The sequence below is a fragment of the Heterocephalus glaber genome, unplaced genomic scaffold (assembly GCF_053883595.1).
Source record: "Heterocephalus glaber isolate CG9 unplaced genomic scaffold, H.glaber_assembly_v1.0 deba00001724, whole genome shotgun sequence".
NCBI classification, from domain to species: domain Eukaryota; kingdom Metazoa; phylum Chordata; class Mammalia; order Rodentia; family Bathyergidae; genus Heterocephalus; species Heterocephalus glaber.
Window position 1 is genome coordinate 9,736,730 of NW_028258435.1, and position 17,457 is coordinate 9,754,186.

Consider the following 17,457-nt stretch of genomic DNA (forward strand, 5'->3'; position numbering starts at 1 on the left):
TTGACCAGGGTGGTTGGAGAGAGCAAACCTGAGTACTCTGGGGCCCGGGGCCGGCCTCGCCCCAATAGCACGCGGGACCGGAGGGAATCAGGGTGTCCCGGGCTTGGGGTCAGGGCAGACGCTGCGGACCAGCGGAAGAGAGACCACCAGGGCGGGGCAGCGGGTCCTGCGGCCCGAGAGCGGCAGACCAGGTGGCTGAGCGCTGACCCCAAGGTGGGGGAACCTATGGCCGCCGCGTGCGCTCACACGCGGAGGACCTGCACCGACCCCGGGAGGCCGAGCCAGGCCGAGCTCCCGGCGCCCGCCCGGCTGCGTGGCGCACCAGTCTCCCCGCCCGCGTCCCGACAGGTGGGGGCGCGCAGGCCCCTCCACCTTCGGGCTGGTGGGCGGGGCGGGGGCGGGGTCTCGGAGCCAGTGGGCGGAGCTCGAACCGGTGGACGGAGCAGGTCGAGCCCGGCGAGGGGCTCGGCGCGGTGGGGACTCGGCGGCCCTTCACGGGCGCGCGCGCCGCAGGTCCGGAGCTCTGCCTGGCGGGCGGCGATGAGCGATGAGCGCGGAGGGTCCGTCCCCGCCCGCCGCCCCCCGAGGGCGCCCCGACCACCTGGAGCCCGTGCGGGTGAGTGGGGCCGCCTCTCCTCCGTCTTCCTGTCCCTCCTGTCCCCTCTGTCCTCCCCCGTCCTCCATCCCTCCTCTCCCCTCCCGTCTGCAGTCCCCTCCTGTCCCTCCCATCCCTCCTGCTCCTCGGGGACAGCCGGGCACCTCGAAGGGTGGCGTCCGTCCGAGGTCCCGAGGCTCGGTCACGGGACGAGTGCTCGCGGTGCTGCGGGCCGGGGTCTGCGGGGTTGGGGTCCGGTTGCCATGGGTGGCGGTGCTGGGGACCCCGTCCTGTCCTGCGGGGGTGTCACCCGCGCCCACCTACCGACAGCTCTGTCTATTCTGGTTCCTTCTCAAAGAACACCCTCCCCACGTCTATTTTAAAATAAACTGTTGATCGACAAACCCAGAAATGTTGCCCCCGACAGAACCGGGAAGTTCTTGGAAACCTGCGAGCAGCGGCCAGGGCCCTGAGGAGCACGCAGACCGGGGTGGGGTCCCCTTGGCCCCAGCGTGTGCCAGGGCTGTCCACGCCACGTGCCCTGGACACCAGGACTTGCAGGGTCAGCCGCCTGCCCAGAGGCTGTGGGCTGCGGCTCTGGCAGCTGCTTCTGAACTCGGAACACAGGAAGTCTTTGTTGGGCCTCGAGATTGTACTTGAGCTGTAGAGATGGACACCCCGTCTTCTCTCCAGGTTGTGCCATTCTGGGTTGTGAACATAGCATCTTTAAATTATGCGTGGAATGTGGGTGTTTCTTTATTTTTAAGTACCTTGTTATATGAATACTCAGTGTGTCCATTGTAGGAGGAACTCAAAGCCAAAAACTCGTGCTTGGATTCCTCAGAAATAAACTGCAGAAAAAATTCAGAATCTCTGGAGACCTCGGCTTTCTATTTTATTGCTTCTGTGACTTTCGGAATGATGGCCTTCTATGGTTAGTAGTTGTTAATTTTGGGGAAGGATGTCTTGCAATAAATTTTGTGATAACCATTGGAATTATTTGGAAGAATCGGATTTATTACACTTTATAATGTAATTCAATTGATGAGTTTTGGCAACAATTTAAGTTAGAAGAAAATCTATCTGCCACAAGAATTTAAGTAAGGACACTGAGCTACCTGTTGATTTCTTTCAGGTGCTAATGTGGCAAGCCAAAGGGTCTGCTTAGTGCTCTCTTAGTAGTAAGAACCTTCATGAGCCAGACATGCTGGCAATCCCAGCTCCCCAGGAGGCTGAGGCAGGAGGATGGCAAGTTCACGGCCAACCTGGCATCTTAGAGAGATCCTGTCTCAAAATGAAACTGGCTGGGGATGTAGGTCAACGGTGGAGTGCTGTAGGCTGGATCTCAGTACCACAAACACACACGAAAGGCCAGGAGGATGTGAAACAGCCCATAGGAACTGTTCTTATGGGACTTTGATTGGTGCCGAAGGGCCATCTTTCAGCTGTGACGCAGGCCACGCTAAGAGCCTGACCCAGGGCTTTGGGGTCATACATGCTGCAGTGTGCTCCAATGCCATGCTCAACCCCGATGCATGGTGAGGTCTGGGCTTATATTATTTAGAATGATATAAAGCTTGCATTTGCACACTTGCTGGACAGCGGTGAGCATGTTTAGCCCTGGTGTAACTGGCTTGTGGTGCCGTGCGTTCTTGCAGGCCAGCCCTGCATGGCTAGTGGTTTCTTTACTAACCACTGGGCATCGGAAACCCTCCAGAATCGCTAACCTTCTTATCAAAAGCTGCACATACTGTTGAGCTTGCATGGTTATGTAATAATTTCAGTTAGAACTTAGTGCTTCCAATTAGAAAGATAGTGAGAAAAGAAAGACAGATGTTACTGAATCCATTAGATGTCCAGTCATAGTGTTTTTTCTGACATCAAAACAAGGCACATTCTTCATTGTGCCTTCCTGTTGGCTTCATGGAGATCTGGCCAGGTTGGGGCCTGCAGATCTTCCCTCTCCTTGAGGTTTCTGTTCCAGGTAATTTGTGGGTTGGGTCAGAGCACACAGCCCACCCTGTGCTCTCCAGGACTCGGTAGGTGGAGGGCCATGGGGTGCAGTGTGATGAGTGGATCCTACCTCTGCCTTTGACACTGCTGCTGCTGTTGTATCCACACCCCCTTCCCTGGGTCTGCAATCCCAGGCCTTGTCACCCTCGGGCTGAGTGGGGAGGTGCCTGGCCCCAGACAGCACGGGGGCTTCTGGTCACTTTCAGGGTCATCATCGGGGCAGTTGTCACTGTGGAGGTGCTGTGAGCTCCTGAGGAGCTGCCCCCCATGTCACGATTTTGTCGTATCTTCTGCTCCCTTGACACATCTTTGCTACCAGGTGTAGAATTTCTATGGATGTCAATAACACTGTAGGACAAATTCATGTTTTAAAGCAGGAAGTTCCCTGATTTTTCCCGGAGATGTGATGCATGGTAAATAAAAGTGTACCACTTGGCCGGTACAGTGGCACATGGCTATAATCCCAGCACTCAGGAGACTGAGGCAGGAGGATCGCTGCAAGTTTGAGGCATTGAGGGATACATATCGACACCTTATTTCCCAAAGCAAACAAAATGCTTGTTGAAGATATCAGATGTTAAAATTGTCATTTTCTGAATATGTGTAGTTTCTCATCTAGCTTTCTGTGGATTTCAGTTTTAGTTGAGGTCTACTTTGCAGCATGACCTGTGGGACCCACAGGAGCAGGACCTGGGACCCCCAGGGGGGAAGGCACCCCATGCTCGTGTCCACTCACGCCAACACCGCGCGGGCGTGTGGGCAACTGAGGCAGTCACACAGAGACCGAGAGTGAAGGGAAGCCCTGTGTGTGCGCCCCTCACCGGCGGGGTGTGTGGGCTGGGCTGGGGTCACATAGGTCCCCCTGTTCTGTCACCTTTGCAGCTTTAGTGGAAAGGACAGGTCGAAACCGTGCACTGGTGGGTGGGGTGGTGTTTAGGTGTGATTAAGCCAGGGTTTTTGCTGTCAGCCTTAGAAACAGCCTGCTCAGACTTGAGAGGTGTTTGGAGGGAAGAGCGACAGGGAAAGTGGAAAAAGGCGCTGAGAATTTCCTTGCGATGGAAGCTGTGGAGTGCTGCACTGTGCACCTGTGCCGCCCTGTCTGTGTCTGCCAGCAACGCTAGGTGTCACTGTGCCGCAGTCCTCTCGCCGTCCTGGCAGGCGGAAGCGGCTTAGCCCTTCTATTTCTGTGCTAAGCTCCCCGGTGCTGATGTAAGCCCCTCTCTTCTCCTGGTTGCTGTTCTGTCCCCAAGGAGAGGGCATTCCGGGGCTCTCCCCCGCTGTGGCCTCCTCCTGCGTCGGCGTCTGTGTTTTCTCCGTGCACATTGCGGTAGATGCTGTTGGAAGGGCCATGAGGATCCTGATGTGATTTTCAGTTAGGATTTCTTGGCAAAATAGTTGTTTTCTAAGGGGCCTACATTTTTAACCCCTGAAAAGTGCTATTATCCATTAGCTGCATTTCAGTCAAGCAAAGCATTTGGATGTAAGGGAAATGAATACACCTCTTCTTTAAGGCTACTACCACAGTTCTAAAATGTTAAGTTAAATTTTTAGGACGTGACGTGTTCAACTTCAGAGGCCTCTTACTCCAACAAGGCTGAGTTTTGATTCTGCTTCACCTGTTTTATCTCATCCATTTCTCTTTACTTGAAACCTAGGACCGTGTCTGGCATATCATTTACAATATATTCTCCACTGCACTCTAAATGAATAGCACTGATTGTAAACAGTCAGCATTTTGAGAGTCAGCCTAGCACTGAAATTCACTCGATACTTGGGTGGACAGTGCCTGATTCCAGCACTGAATTGAATTCCTCAAGATGCAGTCACACAGTTGTTAAAAATCATCGTGTCAAAGTGCTGTTGGCCTTTGTTTCATGAATTTATTTTTCTCACTATTTTCACTGGACTGCAACTCCAGGAGGCAGGTGTACCTGCTCATAGCAGACAGCAAGGAATGACTATAATTATTTGCTTTAATCAAAAAATATAAAATTATTTATTTTTAAATCAAAATATTAAACATGTAATTTTAACCAAAATATAAAACATTTGTATTTTAATCCAGATGTAAAAACATTTATATTTAAATGTAAATGACAAGTCCCATGTAAGAATTGAATTCTGGGGCCGGGGATTTAGCTCAGTGGTTCTGGCGCCTGCCTCGAAACCGCAAGATCCCGAGTTCAATCCCCGGTACCAAAAAAAAAAAGAATTGAATTCTGCTTCTGGAACAGATGCTTCACGCAGGTAGATATTCCATTGTCCATACCTCATTATGGGTAAAGATATAGCCACGGGAATGAACTCAGACTTTGCAAGAGGACTTGTTTGTTGATGTAGCCACTGCTTAGGAAAATAATTCATATCTGTGAAGTGTGATGTGACAGTTATTACTATCGAAAGTCGTAACTTATTTTCCATGGAAAATAACTATTGGGGGCCCCTGACTCACCCTCCAGCTGGGCTGTCGTGACTTGAACCCCATCTGGTGGACACCTCCTTAGCTAATCTCACCTGTCCTCGGCCTCTGTCCCGTCCCCACTGTTGTCCCAGGGAAAGGGCTGATGCCATGGTCCAGACCAGGGGCTGTGTCTGTCTGCATCTGGCCCTTTCCCTCGGTGGTGGCTGCTTCCTTCCAGCACGTCTGCTTTTCCTCACCCTCCTCCTTTTCCTCCTCCTCATCCTTCTCCTCATCTTCTTCCTCCTCTACTTTCTCCTCCTCATCTTCCTGCTCCTTCCTCTCATACCCTTTGGGTATGCCCCCCCCCCCGCCCTTAGACTAAGTCCCTGGAAGCTCTGCGGGGGAGATTTTACTTCCTGTTTGCATTTGCCAGATGGGTCCCCTCCCTGGGTTAAATGGCCATCCCATGCTATGAACCTCAGGCTGAGCCGTGTGTGTTGACCATTTCCGACCTAGTGACCTTTCTGAGACTGACCTCAGCTGCAGTCCTGAGCACTCCACGTGAGGGAACACCAGTGTCACAGCCTGGCTGGTGCATTATCTCATACTCTGCTGTGCCCGCTCTTGCTGGCTGCCCAGCCTTTGCCTTCCCTGGACCTCACCCCAGCCCTGGCCTCTCCTGCTCCCCATCACCCTGCTGACTCAGGTGCCCTTGAAGCCGGGGGGGATGGCCACGCACGGCTGTGCCCAGCGTCTCACCCCAGGGTCCCCTCCTGGCCTTCCGTGAGATGGGGGCGCACACAGCTGCAGCTCCGCCCACCTTGGTGTCCTCCGTGGTGGGCATTGCACCCTCTCCTGCCTTGGGGCCAGGCTGGGGGCCGTGTGCACCTGGGACGAGGAGCTGTTCTGTCCACTCAGGCTCTTAGCACGAAGCACTGCGGGGTGGGAGGATTCCATTTCTGGTTCTGAACGGAGGATTTGCTTTGCGCTATCATTAGTATTTGGGTCTAAATAAAATTATGCCTTTTGTTTTTATTGTAGCCAAATATCAGTTCTGCACATCATCATAACTACTAATGGGAAGATGTAATTTATTCTGTTCCTCATCTGTATCTTGCTGAAGATTAACCTTAATGATTTTTTTCCTCAGGTAATTACACTTTGCCAACTGGCTCTATCAGCTTTTTCACATTATAATTAGGTTGTCATTATTTTGCTGGCAAAATAAAATTACTCCTTATACCTTAGCTCTGGACATTCAGACCCTAGATGTGTTAAAAGCTATCCTTTTAGACATGCATGCTGGTGCTGACCAGCTTAGCACTGATCGTGTTCTTCTGAAAGAAAGACAAGTGTGTTATTTTCCTAAAACCGTCCTGGATGCAGGAAAAGAGAGACCCCAGTGTGGGGCCCGTGTCACCGGAAATGCCAGCTGTTTGGCTGCCTTCTGGCTGGGAGTAGGGAGGCTAAGTGACCCCATAGCCACCCCATACTATCCCTGGAGAGAAGGGGTTTCATGTGGGTGGAATCCAGTGCCTTTTGGGAAAGAGTTTTGCAGTGATAAATGTGCACACATCAGCGTGTGCACACATGGACCTTACAGAACAAGACTGCCCACTTGAGGTCCTGTCTGCTGAGCTGGAAACTAAAGATGCACCTTTGGTGGGATGCACTCCAGGAGCCCCTGATGGATGCTGAAGTTCAGAACTAACAGACGGGGCCGCTTCTTCCTCTGGGCCTCACGCGCACTCTGGAGGGAGGGAGGTTACCTTGATGTGAAACCATCAGTTTGTGTGGATTGAGTCTGTAACGAATGGATAAGAAAGCAAAGGAAAAAGGACAGAAACACTATGTCCTTTGCTTTTAAAGCAGCCCCACCACCTGTCTCCAGGCCATGAATGCCTAACTTTCTGCCCAGCACTAAGTATCTACCTAGAAATGTAGTATCTGTCGTGGTTTAACTTTATTTGTATTTTCTTGCATTTGGTAGCTGTGGTAACTAAAGAGTGCAGGGTTGCTTTTTCCCTGCAGCCCCACCAGGGCTATTGTGTTGAGACAGCACTTGGTATCGGTTGATTTCTTGGTGATGGCCACTCTTCCTGGTGTGTTGTGGGATCTCAACCCCCCCCATGATGAATGTGATCATTATGTACTGCAAACATGCACTACTAAAAAAATTCAATTAAAAAACCACCACGAAGCCGCCACTTCAGGAGCCCTGTGCCTGGCGTGCCTGGGGCGTGCACCTTCTCTTCTTCTTTATCTCGAAGGCCAGTGCCACTGTAGGATGTGGAAACTTCAGAGCTTTCTTCTTTGCTATTGTTTGCTGCCAGTGCTTCTACTGAATTCCACTGTGACCAGTTTGTTTTATAGAAGCACAGCGGAATCAAATCCTTCTCACCTTACACCTTCACTGTATAGAGAGACAAGGGTAGGACTTGGGGGTGTCCCTGCAGCCTGGGGTCCTAGGGAGGATCCAGGGAGGGAGCGGCATAGGGCTGGCATCGGGAGTGGTGACCTCAGGGGCCTGGGCCAGCTGTGTTAGCTCCTTGGCTGGTGGAAGGCGGCTCCTCACAGAGGCAGCAGCAGGACTCCTAGGCTGGAGGTGAGTTTCCTTTCCTGTTCTTTCCTGGATTGGGCAGATCTGCACAGGGGATTTCTGAGTGTGGAGCATCCTGCAGTTGCTCTGAGCCTTGGCTGTCTGGGACTGGTTGTTGCTTCCTGAGAGCTGTTGTATGGAGACAGTTAACGTTCACAGAGGAGTGAGTGTGTGCCGGGCACTGATGGCCCTGGCGAGTCCTTTCCCTTCGGTGGAGCTGGACCAAGAGGGGCACTACCTGTGGCCGGCACTGGGCATCTGAGAGCCCCCAGGTTTCAGGAAGGGGTTGGCATGGGCACTAATGCTCGATGTGACTCAGTGTTTGGCTCAGCAACAGTTCTATACTTGTTATAAAATGAGCACATGGCAAAAAAGCACTTTTAAACTAAGTTGAAGGAAACAAGCCTGTCCCATCCTCCCCAGACTCAGGGACTAGGTGGTGAACTGGAGATGATGCTTTTCTTACTGCAGTGGAAGTGTGGCTTCCAAGCTGAGGGCACAAGGCCGTCCCAGTGGGGAGCTTTCATTTGCCCACATCCCGCTGACCTTCAATCTTTCACCATATCCCCCTGATTTGTGAAAGGGTAAAGTTCAAGTCTCTGACTTACTTGAAGTCACAGAGTCAGGTGCACAGATTCTGCTGGGATGCAAGGTGGAGCACACACATTTCTCCGTCCCTCCAGGGATGAGTGCGCCTCACTGCTTGCATCTTGTTCTTCTCCGGAATAAATAGAAAACCATATGCTTTATTCAACATCACGATGTTAAATCTTGAGGCCAAATAAAACCAAGAAACCCTGATAAGTCAATTTAAAAAATAACAGTTCTTCAAAACAAAAAATAAACACAGTATTACTGCTAACCATTTCAACCATTTAGAAATTGTGACTCCCTTGCCAGCTGGGGGGACGTGGCATGCTCACCCATTAAGCTGAAAGAAAAAAATAGGTGAATTGTGACTGTTTTTGGCCCTGAACACAATTTCTCATGCTCTTACTGTATTTTAAAACTGGCCTGAGCATCTGATTCATTCATGTCAGTCTTATGAGAATACATTCTAAAGCTACATTTTTTAGCTAATTTATCTTTCATCAAGCATCAGACTCTGGTTTGAGATTAAAAAACATAAATACACTTTGTCATTTGAGAAATGATTGACATTAATGTAGGAATTTAAGGTCTGTTTCCCAGAGGCATCCTAAAGAAAACAATTTTGCAAATGACAGTGTGCTATACAAAAATTGAAATAGAAGGAGCCAATGCATTAAAATACACTGAAGAGTGTACCTGAAACAGGCAAGAAAGGCAGATGCTTTGAAAAGGTAACTATTGGGGCTGGGGATTTAGCTCATTGCTTCCGGCGCCTGCCTCGCAAGTGCAAGGTCCCGAGTTCGATCTCCAGTACCAAAAAAAAAAGGTAACTATAGGTCACATGATTTGGCAGTGTTCAGAGAGCATTCGGTGGAAATTCCAAGTGGGCTGCATGTGTGGGAACAAGTGGGCTACTAAGCTGCCCCAATAGCTGGCAGATATGTGCAAAAGAATGAGGGTTAATTATGAAATACACCTCAGATCACACCCACATGCGTACACCTTTAAAGAGAGAAATATATGGAACATACCCGCTATATTAGTTCTTTTGTTTTGTTTTGGTACCAGGGATCGAATTTGGGATCTTCCGCTTTCGAGGCAGGCGGTGGAACCACTGAGCTAAATCCCCGGCCCTGTTTTAGTAACCTCCATACATTTGAGCTTTAGTTTTCTTTCCCATGAGAATTTTACTGCCTGGGTTAGTGCTTGGCACGTAATAGTTGTCCAATAAATAGATACCAAAGAAATGAATCCTAAATGATTTTCTTCTCGAACTGTCTTTAGGATTTTAACAATTTAAATTACAGCCACATGTCTTCATTAGGTACTAAGTGTAAATCACTTAATTAGGAAGTGGCTCAAAGCTAATGTCAAAGACAATCCATTTTCCACTTGCTTGTTAGAAACCTCAATGTTTCCTGTTGTGACAGAATGTGCTCTCCCATGGAAGTTTGGGAAGTCTTACTGGCCCTGCCTCTTCACTGTTGGGTGAGAGGTCACCGTCTTCCTTGAGGCAACATAGACCAGTGTTGTCTGGGCTCCTGCACTACTGCTGCATCCATGTTTCTCAGTGACTGCAGACTGGCAGCTCTGAGAAAGACTGAGTTTGCAGGAGTCTCTTGCTCAGCGGAGTCTTTTTATGAATGCACGTGCGCTCAAGAAGGTGCCGCAGGCTTTCGGTTATCATCATAATGGTTACCCAGGGACGTGCTGACCTGACACTTCCTGCTTACTGCCAGCACCTTACTCCTGGGTTAGCTTTTCACGTCAAGGGTCTTTAGGATTTGTGTAGCCAGATTGGAAAGAGAAGAGCCAGTGTTTAGATTTTGCTTTCAGAACCAGCCTCCTTTCCGTGCTGCATAGTTCCTGGGAGTAGGGTGAGCCTCGCGTGTGACACAGGTCAGGGCTCGGTGTCAGGCCTGGGAAAGGGAGCTGCAGGATGTGGAGGGGCCACTGTGCAGGGGCATTAAGATGGCTGAGCCTGAGGGACATTGAGGCTGGTGGCTGCCCGCTGCTGGGGCCCAGCCGTCTGCCCGGTCATCACAGGACCTTGGCGTGGGCACTCGCCCCTGCAGTGTCTTCCTGGGTGAGGCGCCTTCCTGAGACAGGGTGGTAAGTGGCAGGCTCAGACTGTCCTGGTTGCTGCGACCAGGACCTCCCTATCTGGATGCCCCTGGGCCTGCAGCCAGGGTCACCTTAGCACCTGTACTTCCTTCCCCCACATCTGGCTGCTCGCTGCTTAGGGGACAGGGTCAGGTCCTGTCTGTCCCCGCCGAGATCCAACCTTTCCAGGAACCAGAGCCTGCTCCTTCCCCAGGCATGGGCCCAGGAGGCTCTTCCAGGACCCCCGTTTCCTCCCTGAGGGGAGGAGCCCCACCTGCAGCCCCTCCTGCACATGAGCACACACCCACCTCAGCCCTCTGAACGCCACCGGGGCGGTGGGTAGGTCTGCACCCCCGATGGCTGCGTTCACAGCACTCAGTGGCTCAGTGCTTCTCTGGTATTCTTGTTTCCTTGCTCATGCATGATATAGGGTGGAGGTGTGCACAGGAAAGTCAGGCCCCTGACTTGGTACGGATCCCCCAGGCTCGGGAAGGCCCAAGGGCCACCTTGTGACATGGTGACTGGGGCCGGGGTTCCCATTGGGCTGGGATGGGGCTGAGAGTTCAGAGCAGTTTGGGGCAAAGGATGCTGGGGCGGCTGTTTCCCACGTTTACACTATAACTCCTCAATAAACTCGGAAAATAGTGGGGGGAAGCGCATAAATAACAGACTGTCCAGACGTTATTAAAAGTTCCTTTCTCCACGGTTGTGAAATTATTAGTTTTTCATTTAGGCTTAAGTATTGTAAATGTCATCTGGTGTATTTCAGGGACAGTATTGAAAATTTAATTCTTATTTAACAAGGAGCACATCTCAAAAGTTAAATTTTAAAAATGAGTTTTGTGGATCCTATAATCTTAACAGAGTCTGAGTTCACTCCGCCTTTTCTGTAACTTTTCTCCCATCAAATAATAAAGGATATCTTCTGTGTGGCGTTTCCCACGGGTGGCGTGAGGCCTTGTGTCCTGATCAGTGACATTGTGAGAGAACTGTGCCAATGCTTGTTAAGCATTCAGTAGATAAATTGTTCCAAAATTCTAATAGAAGAATTTTGTTGGAGTTTGGATATTTTATATACAATTTTATGCTTTCTGGGGCATGTCTGGGTTCTGAATTAGTCTCAAATCCAGGCTCTTCCGTTTGGGTGCTCCTTAATTGTGGGGTCCTTCATTCTGCTGTCAGGGCCCAGACACACCTTGGCCCAGGCGCCTCTCACAGGGCACGGATCTGGGGTGAGGGGTCACAGTGAGTGGCAGGAGGAAGGTCAAATCAGCACCTGCCGTGGGTGCTGACGTCCAGATTCTGCGTCCTGTGGCTGCGTCGGGGGGCGTTAGAGGGGACCCGAGACCCCAGGTCAGAGACTGTCAGACACACAGGAGCGACACACTTCGGATGATCACACCCAGTGCACACTAAATTCCAAGGGAAATTCAAGCTGTGTTTTGCCTCTTGCTTTGCCGAGAGTGCAGTGGATTCTGCTCTCCAGCATTCACCCTCGAGTTTAGTTCCTCGGGAGCTGTCTGGTGTGGATGACAGTCACACCGGTCTGTTGTTAAAACACAGGCTTTACGAAAGGGAGGTAGTGACGCTTTAACATTTGACATCACACCACAAAGAAAATATTTCTTTTTGCTTGAGAGACTTTCACTAAGGCGTTCTCAGGGAATTGTAACCAGGCTGTTTGCTCTCTGCCCCGGGCACCAAGGGCCGCGTAAACCCTGATTTGGGGTCCATCCTGGCAGCCTTTTGATGGCTGTGTTTCTGCTGTACATGTGGAGAAGCTGAGGCAGGAGGAGGGTCAGTGGCTGGCCCGAGGTTAGGGCTGGTGGGGCTGGGCTAAAGCCCTGGCAGACCTGCAGTGTCAGCTCCCTCCACGTGCTTCTCAGACACCTCGTTGGCACGCATCTACCCGCCGTCACAGCCTATCTGCTCATGACCACGGTGCGGTCCTGGGGCTCACAGAGAGTTTGGGGCTCAGTGACGATCTGGGGGACCAGCCTTCTGTTTTCGTGTTAATGTTTGAAAAGACAGTCTTTGTTGGGCTTGAACGAGACCCAGCAGCCAGTGGAGTGACAGAGAGTGCCAGTTTAAGTAAAGTGCAGGCCACATATTGAAGTTGGCACTTGGCGAAGGTCACTGATGAATTTGTCACAGTTCATTCAAAGGTGAGGAGACAGAGAAAGCACCCAGGGGCCCTGGATGGCTCGCGTCCCAGGGAGGGATCTTTCTGCCGTGGGTAGAACCTACCCACATCTTTGAAAAGAGCCTGCGTGTCCTGAAGAGTCTCAGGGTTCTGTGACAGATCCAGGGATGAATGCTTCAGGAGCGAGTGGGACATCATTTCTTCCTGAAAGAGGGAATCTGTTCTTTAGTACAGGAGACAGATGTAGCCCTGCTCTAATTAATGTGCAGGTTGTATGGTTTAAAGTCAATGTCCTTGGCTCTCCAGAATGATGGAGTATTTTAGGAACTCAATAAACACAACATTTTTAGACTTAACTAGAGGCTGGTCTTTATAGAATATTCATAAAGTACAATAGATTTTCTCATTAGTGGCTTTTTAGGTTACAACTGAATATCACTCTGGTGCTACTCCATGAATAAATGCTGTGTTAGGTCACTAGTTATAGATAGCCCAGTTTGGTGGAAATATTACAGGCAGTCAGGTAGGGCTGGGCCCTTGATAGAGTCAGCACAAAACATGAAAACACATTCCAACCATGGCCAGAGACACATCTATTGGAGACCAGGTCTCAAGATAAAGACGAAATGACCGGGCCTGCATACTTTCCCAAAGGACAAGATAAGCAGTTACACTGGGCCTATTGAAGCCTAGACAGGTATCGGTCACCTTGGCGGGTTTTTCCTAGAGAAAGTCTTTGTTCTTTCCACACACCCTTGTTATGTGACTTGTTCCCCCACTGGATTGCCATTACCTAAGCAACTACACTTGTAACCTCATTCGTTGTTCATACCTTTAACCCATATTGTACTCATGTGGTTTTCGCTCTATAAAACTTCCCCTGAAATGTGAGGTCCTCAGCTACCTACTTCTCAGGAGCTATCCTCTTGATAAACATTTCCTGCTCTTAACATCCATTGTTCTAGAATTCATTCTTCGATATTAGAGAACATGACCTCGGCATATCAGACATCTAACAAGTTGGGAGATATAATATTTCCCTTCTATCATATTTGACATCATTTCCTATATCAATTGTACATAATTTTTACAAATCATTTCCTGACCAAGTTTCTGAAATGCTGTGTATGTGTATGACCTGTGCCAGGTGCTTTGGGAAATACATAAGCTACAGGAAATACAGTGTCTTCCTTGAGTGGTCAGTATCCCCCCCAGGCAGGAATGATGGCAGGTGACATGGGACAGAATCCAAGAAGGAGCTTGGTCTGTGGTCCTGGTGGACTGAGAGGTCCACTGTGGCCCTGAGCAGAGACGTCTGCACCCTGGAAGGCTGTGCTTAATCCAGGAGGAACAGTGTGGCTACTGTGTGTATTCGAAGCCAGCAAGAGAGCTGCACACGGCAGGTGGTAGGCAGAGTGAGGATCCCTAGAGAGGGGTATCGTCCATGTCCTGATCCTGGACCTAGGGTCACGTTAACTGATGCAGCAGGAGTGCTGAAGATGTGGTTCAGAGGAGGGAGGGAGGGATGGATAGAGGAAGTGGGGGGGGGGAATGAATATGAATCTAGGATAGCTGCTTGTTAGACATTTGCAAAGAGGTGGGCTTGATAAAGCTTCTCTCTGGAACCTGCACTCCTGGGCTTCTGGTTCAGCTCACAGCAGCATCTACCTTTGCCCTCTCTGCCATTTTCTTTTTTAATATTGTAAGTTAAAAGCCATTCCTGGTGGTGCTCACCTGTAATCCCAGCACTCGGAGGCTGAGGCAGGAGGATCGCTGAGAGTTCAAGGGCAGCCTGAGCCACACAGTGAGACTCAAAAAAAAAAAAAAAAGTAAAAATAAACACCCCCCACCCCTGCTCAAATATTGTAAGATAAAATCTAAAGGAATTTGATCTAGATGAGATGGATCTCTGCAGTTATTCAGGAATACTTATCTTCTGAAGAACTTGATTACAAAACATCATTAACTGGCCATAGTTTTGATACACAGAGCTTCATCTTCAACATTGTAACAGAATTATGTTACATGTGTTCATGAGCACTGAGGGACCTGTTAAATCCAGTAACTAAAGTTTATTTTTCCAAAATAGTTAGAAGGTTATACTTAATTTAATCGTGTAGTCAAATGTGACATTGAAGAAGTAGGTGACACATTTGGCAAATTTAGGTATCTTGTGTTTATTCGTCATCCTTTCCTACCTGCAGGTTACTTTTCTCAAATGAGTCTCCATTTGATCTTTTTTCGCTTTTTTTTTTTTTAAGAAAATCATCTTTGCTCAAAAAATACACCTTGAAAAGTCTATTCTTCTTAGCAAATTACCAGATCTTGATATATATTTACTGTCCCACTTCAAACAGTGACATAACCCTTATATAGTAATGGGAGTTTGTCTTTAATTTTGGTTTGTGAAGTCAGAGACAAATTCCTAGTTAAAGAATATAAAGAATTGTCTTGAAACTTCAGCAGGAGTCATGTGAGTGACTGATGGTTGGACTCCAGCAATGATAAATGAAAATGTGTTTTGATTGTTTTAATTTCTTTTAGGATTCTTAAGGATGTGTAAAACTCCCCTCCACACCATTTTTCTCCCTATCACAGTGCACTTTAAAATACAGCCCAGGCCAGTAGACACGTACAGTATTTTGCGTAATACCATGTTAAATCCTGCCATTCAGAAACTGTGCCTTTGTAGCGCATCTTTGATCTCTTGGTCCCCTTTAGCATTCTCTTTTGTGGAAGTAGGAATCATCGGGTAGCATGGAGTCCCGCCCTTTTTGCTCAGATCTCCAAAAACAAGCCGTTATTGACAGGTCTTGCTGCTTCCTCTAATGGCCACGAGCATATCGCCTGGCGGGATCAGTCTCTTTCTCTGTGAAACCCGGCATCTGAGCAGCTGTCGGGGTAGCAAGTTACTGACTAAAGTTTGGGTCTCTGCAGATCTTCAAGCAGGAGTTTAAAAGATGGACTTAACATCATTTTTCCCGCTGTGGAAAAGCTTAGCCCTGGTTCTGTGGCTGTGCTTGTCCTGCCCTTTACTGGCCATTCCCACAGAGGCAGGGCTGGGCTGCAGCCAGCGTCTGCCCACGGCTGGGGACGCACGTGGCACAGCCCACTGAGGCCGAGCCCCTGGGCTGTGGTTGGGAGGCCCTGTACAGGAGCATTCTGGGCTGAAAGAGCATGGTAGTTGTCCTCGCTGTGAGTGCACCTGTGCCCACCTCTGTTGCTCCATCTCCAGCCGCCTCCCATTTCTGCAGCCCTCTCCTGTTTCCAGCTGCTTTCAACTTCCCTACCCAAGTGAGTCTCCCGCCTGCTGTGAAGCCACATCTCTGTGGGTGGAACCAGTGTTTCCCAGGCTGATCCTTACGTTCCAGGGGGGGCACCCAGTCTGCGGCTTCTCCAGCCCTGGCTTCTGCCGGCCTCGCTGCTGGACTCCTAGACTCTGGCTCTCACTCACTGTCTGCCTTTCTTGGTCCTTCTGCAGCTCCCACAAGCCTTTCCTTTCCCCCGTGGCTTGGGGCCTTTCTGGTTTTTTTTTTTTTTGGTACCAGGGATAGAACTTGGGTCCTTGTGCTTGCAAGGGAGGCGGCGGAATCACTGAGCTAAATCCCCAGCCCTCAGGGCTTTTCTGGCTGACACCCCAAACATCAGATCTGGGGTACCCCCTGCGTGTGGAGTTTCTGCCTGCCATTGCTGAAACCCACCTCGACTTCTGAATTACCTTCATCAATTGATGAGCAGAGCACCGCATTTCCCAAAATATGAATGTCCCTTCTGTGTATTCCAAACATAAGCTAATTATATGTTTTTCCTTAAAATTTAAGATCAGACCTGCTGGCATGAAGCACTTCAAAAGATGTGATGGAAAAAATACCATTTCTGAAGAGGCTAAAAGGTGGAATCATGTAGGCAGCTGAATAAAATCTCCTCATCCCACCACCTTGACATTTGATGTAAATTACGCTTCAAAAATACACCTGCATGTCAGGGCCTGGGCTGGCGGGCGTCAAATGAGCGGTTTGATTTCTGAATTTGCTTCGTGTTCAGTTCCCTGGTTCTGTCAACGTTCAATCAAGTGGAGCAGCAGATTTCGTGGTAATTTAAATACAGAGCCTGTGGGAAACAAGATCTCAGGCAAACCCTGGTAGTAGGACTGCTGCCTGTTTGGAGAGCATGTGGGCCCCAAGGGCCTCTGCAAATGTGTTCCCCATTCCTTGTCAGGGCCTTGACCCTGTCTCTAAAGGTGGCTGTGCTTTCCTGCACCAGAGCTCCCAGGTGTTTCCTTCCTTGGGATCTGGGCCGGTAGAGGACGGTTGGCTGGAGTTAGGTTTGCCTGTGTGGCTTTGATTTCCCCACCTGCTGTGAAAGCTTTCTTAAGCTGCAACAGGAAACTTTCTTCAAACACTTTATTTTTATTTTTTAATTTTAAATTTATTTAGTTTTGAGGCAGGGTCTCACTATGTAGCCCAGGCTGGCTTCAAATACATGGCAATCCTCCTGCCTCAGCCTCCTGAGTGCTAGGATTAGAGGCGTGTGCCACCATGCCTGGCTAAACACTTTCTTTAAAAAAATGCTCATTTTAGGGCTGGGGATTTGGCTCGGTGGTGCCACCACCTGCCTCGCAAGTTCAAGGTCCTGAGTTCAATCCCCAGTACAAAAAAAAAAAGTTCTTTTTAGTCTTTAATGCATCTGGAAATAAGTGAGGGTCTCATTTGGGTTTTTCCTGGTAAAAGTAATCAGTACTTCCAGCACTGTTAGGTGCTGGCCTTTGACAGCACCTGTGGGAACTGGGTTTCCTCTGTACTCTGAGATCTGTCCAGACCCTGTCTTCTCTTCCTAGGGCTGATTTTTCTCACCTTGCAACAGTACTGCCCAAAGGTATAATAACTTCATAATACCACATTTCTTCATCGCTGATATGCCATTAATAGTGAGATTCACCATTATTTTATGAAATATTGCAAAGTGCAAATAAGGCTACCTGTGACATTTTGAAACAACATCTATTGTAAGAT

At 49.3% G+C, this 17,457-nt stretch overlaps 1 protein-coding gene across 3 annotated transcripts in view; it reads left to right on the forward strand.

Annotated features, from left to right (window-relative positions):
* The first annotated feature begins 428 nt into the window (after positions 1-428).
* The window catches only part of Sntg2 (syntrophin gamma 2), an 85,374-nt gene continuing 68,345 nt past the window's right edge, over positions 429-17,457 (forward strand). For 2 of the 3 annotated variants that reach the window (XM_087199761.1, XM_021247239.2), the window contains exon 1: positions 432-616. In XM_087199761.1, the coding sequence (XP_087055887.1) occupies positions 548-616 (69 nt within the window). In that variant the 5' untranslated portion in view covers positions 432-547. Of the gene's footprint in view, positions 617-17,457 lie in introns of all 3 variants that reach the window. The other variant, XM_004868355.3, reaches the window with a different exon arrangement.